We start from the raw sequence: 16,912 nt of genomic DNA on the forward strand, positions 1-16,912 counted from the left end.
TTAAGAGTGTTTATGTTTTATTATGAAATACTTTGTTCTGTGCATCTTTTTTAGTATATATATATGTACATGGTGGACCCTCTCGATGGCTTGTCCAAAGCCCAGTCAACTATTCGTAGAGAACTCATATTCCACACTCGTGACTGAATTTAGGGACTCGCTCCTAAGACTCGTCCAAGATTATTGAATCCTTCCTGGGCGACTTTTGTTCCTGCAAGACGATTCGCCATGCTCAACTTTTGCGAAAGGTCCCAGGAATCTCCCTTGCAGATTAAACCATATAGCATCCCGGCAATGAAGGTGTCTCCTGCTCCAATTGTGCTGGAAGCGCATCAGTAAATGAGTGTCTAGCATCAATTTCACAAAGCAAGTGACTTACTCGACTACCTGGAAACCCTCCGGCGTGTACGCTGGACTATGTACGAAGTTTGTAGGGGTGGTTTCAAAGGCTGCAGCTCCGTCTTGCCCCCACGTACAACAAAGAAGTGACCTTTCAGCCTTGTTAGTATACACAGACTCTCGTGGGGTAGGAGGTGACTTACGCCTTATGTGCCCGGGATGATTGCTTTCGAACACATTCCTCAGCGGACTTGTATCCATTGGCCTGCCATGCGTCAGTAAAACTAATCGTGAAAATAATAGGCAATAATCTACCTACCTGGGCCCAGCTTTTTGAATAAAACACCACGTCTGCTTCCTCAGCGAGTTCCTGTAGTCCTTCTCGTCCAGGCTTTTCCACCTCTACACTGATCTTGGTGTTCGGATAGCGGTCTCGGATATGACGTATACAGGCCAAAGTCACATCTGGTATGCGGCCCTAGACGTCGTGGTGTAAGCTAAATACAATAAACTGTTGATCCAATCAGGAGATACAAACTTCAAAATGATACCAAGCGTCTTGGATTCCTAGTCTGTCAGTGATCGGGCGGAACTCCTCTAACGTCATCTCCGGGAGCTCATTATAATTGACGATTGTCCGGCTACCGGACGCTTCGCTCTTGATGATATAGCTAGAAGCCGGCTCCTGGAACTGCTCACGATAGATGCAATCGGTGAGAGATACTCGAGGCTCAAAGGCCTCTCGGATTTGCCGGGAAGCAACAGAAGAGTGCGCAGGTAGGATGGCGATAAGATTTAGCGGTGTTTTCTCGGCCGCTGAACTCTGCGCGACGAGCTGTTGCAACACCTCTAGGGTATTTGGACAGTTTCCTCCCCGTCGACGCGAGATTCTGGAAGCACGTAGCTTTTCATCCTCTCCGGGGTAATGCGGTGTTCTGATGATGTGAGCTGGAGTCTGATATGTAGGGAAGTAACTGACGTTAATATTGTATCGACATAGCACGCGCCTACTGCGACCAGAGACATGATATTTGTTTCAAGGGCCCGAATCCAAGAATTCAAGAGTGGATGTTAAGTAGTTAAGCAACCCTACCTCTACCCTAATTGAGAATTGGTGGAAGAGTGTCAGTGCGTTGACGGTTCCTATACCGGTAACTATCAGTGGACTGGCCCAACTTCCGGGTGGGTCGCGGTCTCGCATACCTACGGTACACCCCGCACTGTTCGACGTCGCTTCATTCCAAAACAACAATTGTAGATGATGGGTTCTTCCCTCATCTTTAACGCGGCGAATTAACCATTGGTTGGGGCCAAATTGAGGATGTACTCCAGAGAACTGGAGACAGGACCCGCTGGGTTTTCCACTCAAATCGCTCGAGGTCACTTCTTTCCCGGTAATCATCATCCACAGGAATGCAACCTTCCAGCCTATTATCATTATTCCTCAATGGCAGGACTAAATGTATCAAGAGGACCGCTCCGTGGGAAATTAGGAATATCGATTGGAATGAAATATACATAACCGGAAACTCAAGCTTTCTCCTATTCATTCACACACCGCTATGTTACCGTAGAAGTAGGGGTAAAAAAGAGTACTCAGTGCTAGAAATTTAGATAAGATGTCCATGGAATAATCAAACAGGCAGTTCGTGAATACGTAACGTGACAGACTCCAACAAAACCAGAACCCCCAATATCGCATCACTGCCAGTACAAACCCGTAAGCTACAATACACCACAGAATAGCCACAGATACAAAGTCCAAGCCAATCAGTGCTCGATAGACGGGAACACAAACTGAGCCTGACCACCACCACCACCACCTTGGTACGCACTCCTGGTTCCAAAATAGGGCTGCCAGGATCTGGCGGGACCTGCAGCGGACCAGTTCCGGCTGCTGTTGGCCTGGGGGTTCAGACCGAGCGGAATGTAGGCTGGCTCCGGGCGTGTTGACAGATGCTCATTCAACGGCTCACTCGCAACACCTGTCTGTGCTGCGGTGGAAGACCGACAATGGTTTCGCTGTCTTATCCTCTGCCGGATAGCGCCTAGTCTGTCGCTGTTGGGAGAAGATATAGCTGGCTCACGGCCTTTGGCACGGTTTTCGCTAGGACGATGAGGCTCCTGTTGACGGCGAGATTTCGATTGGTCTCTTTTTGATGGCATTGAACTTTTGGGATCAGCCTGTGGGCCGCGGGAATGGGCGTTTCTTTGGCGTTTCTTTGGCGTTGCGATGGGATGGGGTTTTCAGAGATGGGAGATGTGGGCTCTGCGGCGGCACGTTCTGATCGTATAGACGAAGGGGTTATCGGGGGTTGTGGAGCAAGATTAGGGACAGCAGGTTCGTCCACTATGATAACATCGCGGTCTCTTTCGGTGGTTTCCTCTTCCAGTACTTCAAGGCCTTTGTCGTGTCGGTCTTCCATGACCTCCGTTGCCATTTGTCTTAGAACGCGAAAACGCCGTCTAGTTGATAGAGCCAATGTGTCAGTATACCAACAAATAGTAATGGAGGATCCAGGATATATATATATATACGTCAAAGTGTCTGCAGAGTAGGTCTCGTTTCCTAGTATATCTGCAATTTCTTGAAAATTCGGAGTTTTGACCTTCATGTGTGCGAAGATCGCGAGAAGCAAATACTTGTCGCGCCTGTGGTCCCATACAATGCGGCGGCGGCGGCGTTTTGGGGTAACCGGCTGTTCGACAGGGTCGTCAGCCGACCTACGTTTGTTTGTTCTTGGCATTATGAAGCCAAATCTGTGGGATGACTCTGTTGGGCTGGAGAGGACGACGAAAGAAAGCAACACCAGACTGTGAGAGTGGCTGTGGAGGGTGGAGGAGACTGGGAGAACATCCGCGTCTCGCACCAAGAGAACCCATCATGATGCGTCGCGATGGCACGCGTAGCGACACGTACGCGATAATAGTTTTAGCGGATCGATAATGAGAAGAAAAGATTTCAAAATGGTCGCTGGCTGCGAATCGTGGGGAAGGAGGGTCTCAACCTGGCAGGGGAGCCTGCTCGGGCCATGAGAAGTTTTATCATAGTCTCAAAAGCTGGAACTAACGGTACTTGTCTAGTAAGCCTTCTATGATAAGCGGTGAAATTGGTTTGCATACGGTAATCAGGCGTCGGAAAAGACTGGCTGAGACATTTGAACAATCGCCTCAGCCTGGGCGCTGTATCACACAAAACGCAGTGCACCGGCATCCTGATATTGCGAATAAAGAGGCTTTGGTGTCTGCTAATGACAGTTATTAGTCGCTTGTTATCTAGTGACTATCTAGGTAAGCTTTCTGATGGAGAATTTTCTTGAACCATGGGCCACGCGTGGCCAGAATGGCGGGGTTTGGTGGTTATGCAGGTAGCCATGTTCCCAGAATCAGTACGGTACAAGGTAAACCCTGACCATCTGAAATAAATGCTCTTAACAGGAGATTCTGGGCAAATAAGTGGCTAGTAGGTGATTACCTTATGATTGCCTTTTTTGATGCACTATTCCCTGGCTGTTCAGGGCAAGACAGGCCACGTGACCGGCCTCCATTGCTCTGGCAGCCATGCAAAGAGAAGCACTCTAGCTTCTAGAACAAAAATATGCATTCTATAATTCACATCTGGAGAGTTATAATTAATCCTACTACAAACAAGCCGCTTAGATGTCAGGCCTGGGGTCAAACGCTTTGAGGCGTTGACAACCAAGACTGCATATGCAGGTTCCCAGCGCTTTCAATCACAGCGCCACCACATGAACAACATGATCCTTCTTCAGCTTTTTCATTTTTATTGGAGCTCAAAATTCCAGGGTATGAAGGCTTCAGCCTTCTCTTTGTCCTTAGCAATGGCTCCTACCATTGAGTCACCTCTTTTATTAGGGTTTCTCGCCAGGGCAGGCGGCATATATAGCCTGCCGTGCGCCCAGGTGTGGATTTCTTCATTCCCATGCATCTATCTTCCTGAGGTTATACCCATAACGGATACAATCATACCATCATTCTATCCCCGAGAACTTGGACTCTATTCGCAATGTCTCCGCTGAAGGATGCTTCGTCGACCTCCTCCGGGAAGGACTCTGCTCCAGCTCCTCCCATCGTTAGGCGCAGCAAAACCATGCCAACTGATAGTCCGTCAGCAAAGTTCCTCTATACCATCATCAAGCAGCTCGACCTCAAAGGTGTAAGTACACACCTATACCATATTCAGCTACCGCCCATGCTAATAGCAAGACAGATCGACTGGAACCTAGTCGCATCGCAGCTTGACATATCCAACGGCCATGCCGCCCGTATGCGCTACCACCGCTTCCGAAACCAGATGGAGGGGATCCACTTTACGCAGCGGAAGCGAGCATCAACCAAGCCTCCCAAGTCGAGCATCAACCCCCTCAAAATGAAGAAGCAGAAAGAGATCACGCCAGAGCCGGAACAGGAGGTCAAAGCCGAATTCAAAGGCGAACCGCTCACAGAGAGCGCCTACAAGATGGATCCAGAGCTTCAGATGAAAACCGACCCGTACCTCTCCCAGCCGTCCTCCAGTCTCGCTGATATCCCGCAATATGAGCCGCAGACATTGACTCCATCGTATCCGCATTCGCATTCTCCTTCCTTTGCTCCTTCTATCGCAACCCCATACCAAAACATGTCTTTGACTCCGGAGTTCCGCATGTATTCACCCATGCCTCCTTATCCTCCAGTTCCGAACTCGGTCGACCAAAGCTACCAGACCCCGGTTGAATGGACCCCAGTCCAAGTTGGGTCATTAAATCCGTCTGAGGAATATAATGATGCTGAGATCCTGGAGGACTCTATGAAGAAAGAATGGGAAGGGCAGGACAATATCGTTTGGAAGGAGTGAGCGCACCAATTTTCTTGTACGGCGTTTTTGGAGAATCGGAGTCTGATCCTGGAACTTGAGCTCCATTGATACCTGCTTTGATCGTTCTACTTTGGTTTGGACTTGGCCTTTTGATTAGATGTTGTTAATAGAGGCTGTTCTGGTTACTTTGGTTTGACAGGTTCCATGAGGCAGAGCATATGAATTATCAACAGGACCTCGTTCCTTATTGATATGGATAATAATATGGAGACGTGGCTAATATAGGACAAAAGCCATTCCCTTGTCTTCTGAAATTTGCCTCAATAATTTCCCCAGTGTTGAGTGTTGTGTTGATGGAGCCAGAATTCACTTTATTGCTGGGTCTCTCACTTTGGGTTGGCGTAAGAAGGCTCCTAAAATCCCTCTCACTTGCGCCCACTTCTCTAGAGAGGCCTTGTGTTATTCTAATTTCTTTCATCTCTCTGTCCCCTCCCTCTTCAGTCATATTTCCACTCTCTCCCTCAACCTTGCTTTCTGGAACCTACAACTCCCTTTCATCTCTCATTCTAATACACAGCCATCGTCCCCTACAATACGACGATAACAACCCAAACATCTCTCTACATCTCCATCCATTCCTCAACACCAAAAGCCAACAGCATGGCGTCAAACATCGATTCAAACAACACCAACAACCCTGACGAGCCCGCCTCTCAGGATGTTCGCTTCGGCTTCGAATGCCTTCGAAACATCAAAGACGGCAAGGTAAGACATACACCATCAACCTAACCAAAAAGCAGAGCACCATAACTAACAATAACCAGGTGGATCTCTCCGGTGTCGGTGAAGCACTCGGATACACCAATGTCAACTCTGTTGGCAACCGCTTCCGTAGAATGCGTGACAAGTACGGGTTTACCGGACTCGAATGCACTAATGGCAACGGAATGACTATGAAGGAGAAGCCAGCCTCTCCAAAGAAGGAAGCCGATGGAACTGGAACTCCCGCTAAGCGTCGTCCTGGACGACCCCCCAAGAACGCTGGCCTGCGTAAGGGCGCAAAGGTATCGACAGCTGATCTGATTCCCGCCACTGGCCCTGTTGCTAAGAATGGTGATGGCACCGAGGAAGGGGACAACGATGATTAAGGTATTTTGAGAACTTAATACAAGTACTGGGTAATGGCAGAGCTTTGAGCTGATGTTGGTGCTAGGAAGTTTCGAAGTAGCTTACTTTGGCATGTCCACTTGGAAGCGGTTCGAAAAGTAAGTCAGTGTCTTATGTTTCGATGTATTGTTCAGTTACTAACCACATATCGCATTGTTTATAGCAGTTGTTCCTTTTCGCTCGATTTGAAGGAAACTACAAGCTTACTTGAATATTTGGGTTACGAAGGCAACGGACTGACAGGATGTTGAGGGCTATAATTTAACAGCTGGATATTGGAATGACACAACGGAGGTGGAATTAGGTATCTATGCTGTAAAATGCATGACATTTAGTGATTAAAATCCATAAGGGATGGGATCAGGTCGTTTTCCGGTCCTCTAAATGGCTTTAAATGGAAATCATGGAGATTTTTTGCAAGAAACAGTGTAAACCTATCTTGTACCGTAGTTCTCACTGCACTTCGAGATAGACTATTATATACATGGCTGTTTAAAGACATCCCCACTCCCTTGAGCAGAGTGAATGAGCAATGAAAATTATATGATATTCATGTCTTGTCATCTTTCACCTTCGCCTCCCACCACGCGATCACCCAGGGCACTCTGCAGAGAAGAGAAGAAACACCAAGAACAGTGATTTGCCCTTCATCATCTTCCCAGCCTACTTCAATCCGGAAAGCGCTCAGTGTTGCGCTCGCAAGTCCTCACTTTTGCCCCAGCCCATCTTTCACACCCTCTCAGTCCTCTCTCGAGTCCCCCAGACTCTACTTTTCCCCTATATAATCTAAATATCCATCGCTCCACGTCTCATTCTACTCTCCACGTCTCCCACCACTCCATCACGGACCTACAAACATCTCATCTCAAACAACTACCGCATCCCACCACTATACAAACAAACCAGCCACGATGTCTCTATCAAGTGATGACCATGTGACTCTCCTCCTAAGCTGTATCAACCATTCTTCCAACGGCAAGGTAAGCCAACTAACGCACCCACTGTCCCCAAAATCCTGGACCATACCATAAACCTTCCTTCCGCTAGAATCGCGCGCAACCGAGCTGACACCCAATCCAACAAAACCAGATCGACTTCGGCGCAGTCGCGAAAGAGTGCAATATCATATCCGCAGGAGCTGCGTACGTCTAACCATCCCCCACCCCCCCGACACCCGGCCACACATTTTGTTCTCCTTACTCCATTCCAATGATGCCTACATGCCCACCAACTTATTCCCAAAAGCTACGCATAACTAAAGCTAACTCCTACACTCCACAACAACAGGGCGAAGCGCTTCTCCAGACTCACAAAAGCACATAAAGAAGCTATGAACAAAGGCGGCAACGTCGACAACGATGCGCACGGGGTGAATGAAGACGAATCCAGCGCAAAGGACCCGGAACAGGCTGGCGCAAGTCTAGCAAAGGGTAAGAGAAAGGGCAAGGCGGCGGGGACTACAAAGGGAGATGGTGCAGCGCCTGCGAAGAAGAGAGCCAGGGCGGCGAAGAATAAAGTTGTCGTGAAGGAAGAGTCGCAGGGTGATTATGATGAAGAAGAGAAAGACGCGAATGCCAATGGCAATGATAACGACAACGCCAAGGTGAAGGACGAAGATGAGGACTTCGATATCATGGGCACTGTTTCGGATCTTAGCGAGGATCTGGATGAAATTGATACCGATGAGAGCTATTGCTAAAGGGGATGGGAGGAAGGACGGGTCCCGTTTTCGTCTTCCTAGAGAAGTTTGGGATATTGAGTCATCTGAGGGTATCTTGCGTTTGCGTCTCCATGATTTAGGAATGATTTCTTTCCTTCATGCTTTAGGAGGCTTCTGATTTTCTTTTTTTTTTTTTTTTTTTTCCATTTTAGATGGCCAACTTCAATGTTACCTACGGCTGTCTCTTGCTTGCTGTTTACATGAAGTTAGGCAGTGCTTACAATGGCCTGCTGAATGCTTAGCAGACATAGAATCTAATTACTTGCAAACGTTCATCTCATTATTCGTACTTGATGCAATCATAAGAATAAAACTGCTCAGTGGGTATCTGAAAAAAGGGAAAGAACAATGAATACTCAAAAGGAAAAACAAGAAATCGTCGCTCAGACATACGTAGATCAACATAAACGTGGGGTATATGGGTATTTGGAACCCTCGCGATGACGTCGACGGGGGTACTATAGCTGCAAAACAGGGCATATACCAAAGACAGCACTTATATATCTGCCATTACGGATTCGAGAATTTTTCGTTTGTACTGGGATACCGATCGTTCCCTCTTCTGCATTTGTGCACGAAGCTTCATGTACCGTTGCTTCCATGTCGTCTCGGGGGTAGCAATTTCGGGGCCGTCCACTTCAAATTCAGCGTCAGTGAAGCTGTCTAGCTCACCGACGTTACTATCCAATTCGTTGTGTTGTCGTGGGGCATTGTCAAATGTGCCTATGGCTATTGAAGGATTGACGTCGGCGTTAGTAATGTGGAGATCTTCGAATGAGGCTTTCGTTACGAAGCCCGGACCGTGTTTGTATTCGACAGAGAGGTTATAGACGGAAGTTGCCGAGCCTTCACTTGTGGTCGGGACGCCAGAATCACAGGTACTTTTCAGACTCGGCTTGATGTGGACTGCTAGCACATTGTCCGTCACTCCCGAATACCCAAAATATGGTCCTAATCCAAGGTGCAGTGCTGACGTTAGAGCAGCAGAACCGAAAGGCAACTTGGAATACAAGACAGTCAAGTTGGTCACCACGACTGACGCTAAGGCCCTCGCCTCTTCTGCGCTTAAACCAGTCTGCCTCCCAGTGAGTCTCGCCTGAAGGAGCTCACCAGAGAGTATTCGTGCCACATCATCAGGATTTATTATCGTGTTCGGAACGCCGCCACGATTGATATTGGATGATGGGTTAGCAATGGGCGTGTTGCCGGGTCCCTGCGCTTGAAAATCTGCGGTTCCGTTTTTCATAACAGCAGATGCGTTGTTCGCACCGTTTATCAGCATTGTAGGTGGGGTTGCAAGTCGCACGGGAGCGCCCGTGTGCTGTGGCACTTGAAGCTGGAGCTTGTTCGGTTTCCCACTCGCATTTATTGGTGTGGGGGACTGTTGGTACTGGGCAGAGTCTTGCTCAAGAACAATGGTAGGCGTTGGCCTAGCTCCAGTGCTGTGAAGGTGAGACGGGTCGGAACGGTTGGGATTAACGGGGAAGGAGGAAAACGGCCCGGATACCGTTCCCCTATTTGGCGGTCTGCCACGCATCTTACCAGTAGAGGAGGTTGTATTGTTTGGCCAGGCAGATGAGACGGCAGGGCCATGTCGTCTTTTAGCACGCGACTTTTCCCCGGTCGATGGTGTGACTGCGGATCGTGGTTCGGCGGACGGAATAAAGAGGTCTGCTGAATGATGTCCTCTAGGGATGACTGCTGATTGCGGGTACGCAGCGGGTGATGCCTCGCGGTCGAGGCTTTTCCAGCGGATATCTTGCCCCTGCTGTGTTCCAGTTGCATCGGTAGGCGCATCGGCCGGGAATGAGGATGTTGCCATCCATGGATCGGGTGGATCGATGTCGTCTGGGAATGCGCTGAAAGGAATAGCGCTTTGGGGAAATGCCGTTGAATGAGCAGGAAATGGGCCTGCCTGGAAAAGACCAACAGATGTATCGAGTTGGGGCCTTTTCAGGGCCCTCTCGTTCATTTCTCTCTCCTCCGCTCTCTTCCTCCCCCGCTTTGGTTTCCATTCAGGTACCAGGGCTCTTAAAGCGAGATCTTCTTCCAAAGGAACACCATCGCGACTATCACTGACCACGGCGTTATTCGGCGGAAGTTGTGTGTAGTATGGATGTGGGTGACCAAGGCAGTATTCAAAAAATGCATCTACATGCATGGCACGCATCCAGCGCTATCAAGCAAGAACTTAGTAAGCTGAAAAAAAGAACAAGAAGAACTCATGCATACCTTGAGGCGAACTGCATATTGTTGAACCTTCTGGGTGCTTTGTTTCTTCTCCATGTCCGGTGGTTCCACTCCAAGTTCAATGGCTAGCTGGATCCATGTTTTCAGCTCTTTGCTATCGAGCCTTTTGATCAATTCCCAAAGAGTAAAGATACTGAAGCTCTTGCCATCACTACGCGGAGGGCACCGAAAGGTTTTGCGCAGCTCTGTTGAATCGGCAGACCCTGGAACATTGGGGTTACAATAAAATATGAAAAGGACATAGGCATCATCGATGTTGTCATCCGTAATGTCGCGAGACGGTAACGCACGCGAATCGGCCCGGTCTATTGAGTCGCGCATCTGTCGTTGCCGCAGGGAGTCGAATATTGGAGGTGACATCGACGGCCCTGAGCGCGCGGGTGGCCCCGGGGGAACAGCTGGGCGCTGGATAGTGGGAGAAGATTGTACACTGCGGGGAGTTGCTTTGCGATGGAGTGGGGGCGACTTGGAGTTAGCCAGCTGCGAATGGGCGCTGCCGATGGACGAGGCACTCTGTATCCCCGGCTCTATGGAGGCAGGATACCTCGCATATTGCTGGATGACCATGGGAGTGGCGCCTAGCTCGTTCCGCTCGGGATGGTTGATCACTGTGGGGAAGGTGCTCTGCATCGCGAACAGTGACCCGACAAAAGACGAGGATGTCGGGGCCTGGTATTAACTGCTGAGCGTATGTATATTTGAGAAAACAAATCGGGGCGCATGAGGAGCTGCGGAGAAGCTGGCTTTGAACCGCGTCAGACGAATCACGATAAGTAGCGCTTGGTCGGATGGTGGCAGAGCAATCACTCAGGCCAGGGACCAGCCTGGACTAGGGGCATGGGTTGCTGGTGCTGAGAGAATATATAAGCAACGAGAGTCACATAGACGCAGTTAAACGGAGCCCATTATCGTAAAATCGCAGGGGATCGCAAACCGCCATGGCCCGAATAGCAAATGGGGGAGAGGGGAGGTGACGAGAAGGGTGGCTGGACGACGGCAGGCGCTTTAAGAGCGGCGACAATCATCAGCGACTCCGACCTCTGACGGCGTCAACTAGACTCGTCTTGGGCTCTTGGACGGAGCAGCTGTTGCTATTTCGAGACAGGGCAACAGTCTAGCCCAGGTGCGGTTTAGCGTCGGAGTCGGTTGGGGCCTTGTTGCCTGGCAGTTTGGTCACCTGATGTACCGCGGCGCGGCGATCGGGCCATCATTGGCTTTCAACGAATTCTTATCGATAAACCTCTCCATCCGTCGACCTTGGCACCTCGACATCGTCATTAATCTACTCTGTCTCTTGCTCTCCGTCACTCCTGTTTCAATTATCCCTTCCCCATTCTAAAGGGCGATGACTTATTTCTCACTTCCTCTTCCATGCGCCCCTCTCTCCATTTAACTGCAGCCCGCCAGAGCGGGGCATGATCCTACTTCACCCTTCGCAATCCTTCGTCCCGCAGTACCGGTAGTACGGCCCCGAGGCTGTGCGCTCATGGCTCCAACGATGCGTTTCCCTCGCGGACAATCGCGACCAGTTCGCTCAAATCGCACCCACGTCCAGTCCTACAACGAGGAAAGCGGGCCGGATGATCCCCTGGATGAAGACAGTGGAACTGAGCAAGAGGGATCGAGGCGCCTTTCTCTCTCTTTGCGACCACGTTCAAATCGCATTCGCATGTCGTACCGGGAGAACTCAAGTGATGGTGAGTCGGATGAGTCTCCCAGTGAAGACACAGGCAATGTGTTATCTCCGGAAACTGCCGTTCATCCAAACCAACCTCTGCCGGATGTCACTACCTACGCCATACCTACTACACCGACCCCCGCGCGCCGTACTCGTTCCGTTAAGACCAGGTCTCAGACACAAAAGTCAAAACGAACACCAACGAAGAGGCGACTGGAGTTAGGGAGGCCTCTCAACAAGCGGAGGAAGACGGATGAACCCGATACTTCCTCCGTTGGTTCAGGGATCATTCCGCCGTGGCAGACCCTTCCGTACCACATATTATTCGATATATTTCTACGCGCATCTTACCCGCTTGTCGAGGAGAAGTCTATTAGAAGACACAGCACCGTTAATTGGCTGGTGAACGTCGCATTGCAATGCCGCAATTTCTATGAGCCAGCCCTAGCAGCTCTCTACCACTCCCCCCCACTCATACCTGCTCCTAAATCGCACGGCTTATTGAGCCTTCTCGTCAAACCCCAGGACTCGCTCTCCACGACTTATGTCAGTAAGATTAAAGAGCTGCATGTTGATGTCGAGACCCTCTTGGTTTACAAAAGTGGACCGACCTTAGGATACTTCGACCTGTCCAAATTAATCGAAAATACCCCGCAAGTCAATGTACTCCGGCTATACCACAATAACGACTATGTTGTTGGCCTTCCTCCGTGGGATATCCCGCGCTCAAAATGGGTCTATCCTGAAGCACTATTTGCGTCTATTAACTTGACCTCCATCCGGCTTCGCAGCTGGGACTGGAATGCTCGTTTTATGAACACGCAAGATTTGCTTCCGCTTATTTTATCAAAACATAACCAGGCCCCATTCAAAAGCATTCGAAATCTTAGGATACTGCACGTTGCCTCAGAAGATGCGGATGGTGATGGAGTCACTGGGATGCCTGACGAGAGAGAAAATGTCTTAGCTATGGCTCTGAAGGAGCTTCCCAGTTTGCATCGACTGGAGTTTCTAGAGTCATCCATCCTAAACGACCACCTTCTGCCCAAATTACCCTTTAACCTGACTTCTCTCACCATTAACAACTGTGACGATGTAACAACTGCCAATTTTAGTCTTTTCCTTTCCACCCACGGCCACAGTTTACGAGAGTTGAGCATCAGCCATAACCGCCATCTAAGTCTTTCTTTTATCGTGGACCTGAAAAAATTCTGTCAGTCCCTGGAAAGGTTTACGATGGATCTCTCGATGCATGACTGGTCGAGTTACCACGATGTTGAACCCCATTTTGAGGAACTACTTTCTCCATCGGAGATTCCCACATGGCCCCCAACTTTACAACACCTCGAGTTGGTACAGTTGCGCAAATGGAAGGAGAACACCGCAGAGGCCTTCTTCACTTCGCTAATTGAAGCCGCCCCTGAGCTGCAGAATCTACGGAAGTTAATAATTAGCGCGATCCTGAAAACTGGATGGCGCGATCGTGCCTCTTTTCGAGAAAAGTGGATTGGCAGGCTCGAAAAAGTCTTCTTACGGCGAAGCGCTCCTCCAAACCCAGCATTCCGCAGCATTGTACGGCACTCCCCGGGACAGGAGCCGGGCAACCCAACTGAGGGCTCGCATCTGGACGAAACCGAGATTCCGTCCCCCTCGAAGCGGAAAAGCGCGCGGATCGCTAGTCTTAAATATTCAGATGGTGAAGACAACCAAAGTCCATCACCGAGAAGCTATCCAATGAACGAAGGCGATAGCGATAATGACCTGCCCACTATGCAGGGTATGTGTGATGTTGTGGTGATTCGAATCGACAATCAACGTCCTAGGGAAACCCAATTCAACGAACAGGACTTTCTAGACGACGAGCTGAGTGGGGACGAAGATTGGACTGGCCATGATATGGATATGGGTGATGGGGGCCATGCGTGGTAAATGAACTACGAAACAGGCCATATTTGCCATCAAATCTGCCGTGTTGTTCTGCCAGACCCTGGCACCTTCTTATCTCATCTTTCTGCCTTCGACCGTTTCATGATTTGCTGGGCGGCTGTTTTTTCCGGAGTAGTTGGTGTCTCAGGCTATACAGGAAGGACCATGGAGTTTCGCAGCGTTCGGCATTTGTACATCGGTGGGCGTTTACTTCGGATTGCTATTCATGTAGTGCTATTACATTACGAGCTTTGACAATGTGCTGAAATTCTCAAGTGTTCACCCTGAAATACCCGTAGGTTGCGATTGATTCGCCGCTGCAGACCACGTTAATGCAGAAGACGCGAACTCCGGTGTCACGTACTTTCTGGCAGTCTCCCCTCCGCAGACTTTTTGATGTGTCAACTCCACTCTTCGTCTGATCCAAAACCAAGTCAACGGCTTCGATCGTCAGCCATCCAGCGCACTTCTCCCGGCTCCACTGTCCGTGTGTCAACCATTAGTGCACGCTCGGCCCCGTTATCACTCCCGAATAACATTGTACAGCTGCATATCCCACATTCTCAGTGCAAGAACAGTCCACACCCAGTACCTATATATCAGCCGGCCCAGACCCCCCTCGTTCATCCCACTTCCTGAAGAAAACAACTCGATCCAACCAAGCGACCGAACATCAGAGTGCCCATAAACGTAGAGCCAGGTCAGCGAGCATTCTACATATCGATCAATGAAGACTTGAGCTTATCCATGAGCCGATGATCTGGATACAATGACGGAATCATCTCCCTCCTCTCCCCATTCGCCGCCCAAGCCGCAAGGGCCGCCTCACGATGCCCCTCCATCGGACGGTGATAGTGGCCTCGAAATTGTATGGCTGTTGTTATCTTCGCTTTCGTAATACTTAAAAAAGTATTGTGCTAATCACCAGTTTAAAGGATTCAAATCCGACCACAGATTATCAGGACGAGTTGTGAGTCGTGCCAGCCAACTGATTGTATTCTCGTCTATGGATGCTGACGGCGCGTCCATGGATGCAGTGCGAGCGACACCACTTCCCTCAACTCGATGATAACATCTTATCGGTATGAGAATGGCCGACGGTATCATGCTTACAAAGAGGGCGCATATTGGTATTCAGTCTTTGCAAGGCGCATCTAAGCCACCATTCTGACCGTGCTTCCTTTTAGGGGACCAAACGATGAGGAGCAGAATGAGCAATTAGAAATCGCGTATGCCTCCAAGTGGTTTATTTTGATGTATGAACTGACATAAAAAGTTTAGCCACCACATGTTCACTTTGCTCCTTAATAATAAACTGTTCCTTGCACCGATAGGAGATCATATCAGGGTGAGAAACAATATAGAGAGACCCAGATTTTGAGTAAATCATACTAAATCACCAACAGAGAGCCCTCGATGTCGGTACAGGCACTGGCATATGGGCAATGTAAGCAGCAGAATACCGTCAAGAAAAGCAGATACTAAGAGAATCTCTCTAGTGATTTCGCAGAAGACAACCCCTTGACTGAAATTATCGGCACTGATCTATCTCCTATCCAACCTGGTTTTGTACCACCGAACTTGCGATTCGAGATTGATGATGCGACTGAAACATGGGTTTATCCGGAGAATCACTTTGACTTAGTCCACGTTCGGTCAATGTATGGGGCAGTAGCCGACTGGCCTGCCTTCTACCAAAATGCTCTGAAGTAGTCCAGTTAGTCCAGAAATATGGAAGCGATTGGCTAATGGTTTGGCAGGACATTGCAGCCAGGTGGATGGATCGATCAACTGGAAATGTCTATCCAATTCCGGTCCGATGATAATACGGTAACCGACGACCATGTCCTTGCGCTCTGGTCTCGGCTCTTCATAGCCACTGGTGAGCAATTTGGCAAAACATTCCAAATTGCGGAGCGTGCCAAAGGATACATGGAAGAAGCCGGTTTTGAGAACGTGACTGAGCGTCGTTTCAAGTTACCCATTGGTCCATGGAGCAAGGATAAGAAATTGAAGAAACTTGGGATGTGGAATCTTGTTCACTGCGAGAGCGGTATTGAAGGGTGGGCAATGGCGCTACTGACTAGAGTGATGGGCGTAAGTATCCTGTGCTGCACTTCGGCCTCCGAATAATTACGCATAAAGCACACAGGTAGGCTGACATTTGATGGTCTTCAGTGGACATATGACGACGTCCAAGCGCTCCTGGCTGAGATGCGCAAAGGCCTTCGGGATCCAAACATCCATGCTTATTTCTATGTGTAAGTCGAGCCTTCATTTCGCAATCCACCGTGGCCGTCCGCTCATAGACCCTTTTATTGACAGCGTTGGGGTATACGGCCGCAAACCTCAAAATTAAAATATTGTAAATCATATATCAGAATATATAGGTCATATCTCTTCCTCAGAGGCATCGACTGTCTCCATTCTACATAGCTAGCTGGACCCATCGACCAATATCTATGAAGGCATCGCAAACAGTGAGATTTCGGTGCCTGTCTGGATGATAAGCATTCAGAACGACCCATCAAAGGTATTGGTTGTAATTACTGGCCCCGCTAAAATCTTGTAGTCTGAACTTGGTGCATACAATGTCTGCGTACTGACTGGATAGTTATCCAATGTTACACACACTCGCTAAGGCTTCCCATCACAAATAACACAGTGCGTTGGCAAATATGGAACTCTGATACATGCCGCTCCATCCGGCTTTACAGATGTCCACCGCTGAGATACTATTCATCGCCAATTCTATGACAGATACGGTGGAGGGTATCGCTCTTTGTGGAGTCTGCCCCTCCTCGCGATTGGGATCACCAGACAATATATTGAACCTCAAATGCCCCCACACAACTACATCGGGCCCAAATTTCTATTATCTCGCAGACGATTCTTTTGCTTATAGGTCTAACATCAGTTACCTTCAGCCCAAGCCCATCCAGAGGTAAAATTTGCCCCCCTGTTCCTCCGGTTTGATCTTTCGTGGTCCCGTCTTGTGGTTCTCCCAGCAATTTCC

General features: G+C 49.2%; 8 protein-coding genes across 8 annotated transcripts; 5 read left to right on the plus strand and 3 right to left on the minus strand.

The window, feature by feature from the left end:
• Nucleotides 1-149: 149 nt before the first annotated feature.
• Nucleotides 150-1,365, minus strand: APUU_11758A (ketohexokinase; the record flags this gene model as incomplete). Its single annotated transcript, XM_041697883.1, has 6 exons — nucleotides 150-321; nucleotides 380-490; nucleotides 543-604; nucleotides 659-817; nucleotides 878-1,274; nucleotides 1,319-1,365. 6 exons carry the CDS (start codon nucleotides 1,363-1,365, stop codon nucleotides 150-152), a joined length of 948 nt encoding a protein of 315 aa, XP_041551124.1.
• A 1,022-nt stretch (nucleotides 1,366-2,387) lies between these two features.
• Nucleotides 2,388-3,086, minus strand: APUU_11759A (uncharacterized protein; the record flags this gene model as incomplete). Its single annotated transcript, XM_041697884.1, has 2 exons — nucleotides 2,388-2,805; nucleotides 2,878-3,086. 2 exons carry the CDS (start codon nucleotides 3,084-3,086, stop codon nucleotides 2,388-2,390), a joined length of 627 nt encoding a protein of 208 aa, XP_041551125.1.
• Nucleotides 3,087-4,366: 1,280 nt separating this feature from the next.
• Nucleotides 4,367-5,194, plus strand: APUU_11760S (uncharacterized protein; the record flags this gene model as incomplete). Its single annotated transcript, XM_041697886.1, has 2 exons — nucleotides 4,367-4,516; nucleotides 4,571-5,194. The coding sequence occupies 2 exons, from the start codon at nucleotides 4,367-4,369 to the stop codon at nucleotides 5,192-5,194; spliced, it is 774 nt and encodes a 257-aa protein (XP_041551126.1).
• Nucleotides 5,195-5,815: 621 nt separating this feature from the next.
• Nucleotides 5,816-6,303, plus strand: APUU_11761S (uncharacterized protein; the record flags this gene model as incomplete). The annotated part of the gene is made up of 2 exons (XM_041697887.1): nucleotides 5,816-5,920; nucleotides 5,980-6,303. The coding sequence occupies 2 exons, from the start codon at nucleotides 5,816-5,818 to the stop codon at nucleotides 6,301-6,303; spliced, it is 429 nt and encodes a 142-aa protein (XP_041551127.1).
• A 930-nt stretch (nucleotides 6,304-7,233) lies between these two features.
• APUU_11762S (uncharacterized protein) lies at nucleotides 7,234-8,021 on the plus strand (the record flags this gene model as incomplete). Its single annotated transcript, XM_041697888.1, has 3 exons — nucleotides 7,234-7,302; nucleotides 7,412-7,464; nucleotides 7,610-8,021. 3 exons carry the CDS (start codon nucleotides 7,234-7,236, stop codon nucleotides 8,019-8,021), a joined length of 534 nt encoding a protein of 177 aa, XP_041551128.1.
• Nucleotides 8,022-8,538: 517 nt separating this feature from the next.
• Nucleotides 8,539-10,922, minus strand: abp2 (putative ARS binding protein Abp2; the record flags this gene model as incomplete). Its single annotated transcript, XM_041697889.1, has 2 exons — nucleotides 8,539-10,218; nucleotides 10,275-10,922. The coding sequence occupies 2 exons, from the start codon at nucleotides 10,920-10,922 to the stop codon at nucleotides 8,539-8,541; spliced, it is 2,328 nt and encodes a 775-aa protein (XP_041551129.1).
• Nucleotides 10,923-11,778: 856 nt separating this feature from the next.
• On the plus strand, nucleotides 11,779-13,899 carry APUU_11764S (uncharacterized protein; the record flags this gene model as incomplete). Its single annotated transcript, XM_041697890.1, has 1 exon — nucleotides 11,779-13,899. The coding sequence occupies one exon, from the start codon at nucleotides 11,779-11,781 to the stop codon at nucleotides 13,897-13,899; it is 2,121 nt and encodes a 706-aa protein (XP_041551130.1).
• A 766-nt stretch (nucleotides 13,900-14,665) lies between these two features.
• On the plus strand, nucleotides 14,666-16,255 carry APUU_11765S (class I SAM-dependent methyltransferase; the record flags this gene model as incomplete). Its single annotated transcript, XM_041697891.1, has 10 exons — nucleotides 14,666-14,764; nucleotides 14,832-14,866; nucleotides 14,934-15,026; nucleotides 15,084-15,125; nucleotides 15,178-15,244; nucleotides 15,303-15,343; nucleotides 15,396-15,605; nucleotides 15,657-15,993; nucleotides 16,075-16,157; nucleotides 16,222-16,255. 10 exons carry the CDS (start codon nucleotides 14,666-14,668, stop codon nucleotides 16,253-16,255), a joined length of 1,041 nt encoding a protein of 346 aa, XP_041551131.1.
• Between the last annotated feature and the right edge of the window lie 657 nt (nucleotides 16,256-16,912).

The sequence above is a fragment of the Aspergillus puulaauensis genome, chromosome 1 (genome assembly GCF_016861865.1).
Source record: "Aspergillus puulaauensis MK2 DNA, chromosome 1, nearly complete sequence".
In the NCBI taxonomy this organism is placed as follows: Eukaryota; Fungi; Ascomycota; class Eurotiomycetes; order Eurotiales; family Aspergillaceae; genus Aspergillus; species Aspergillus puulaauensis.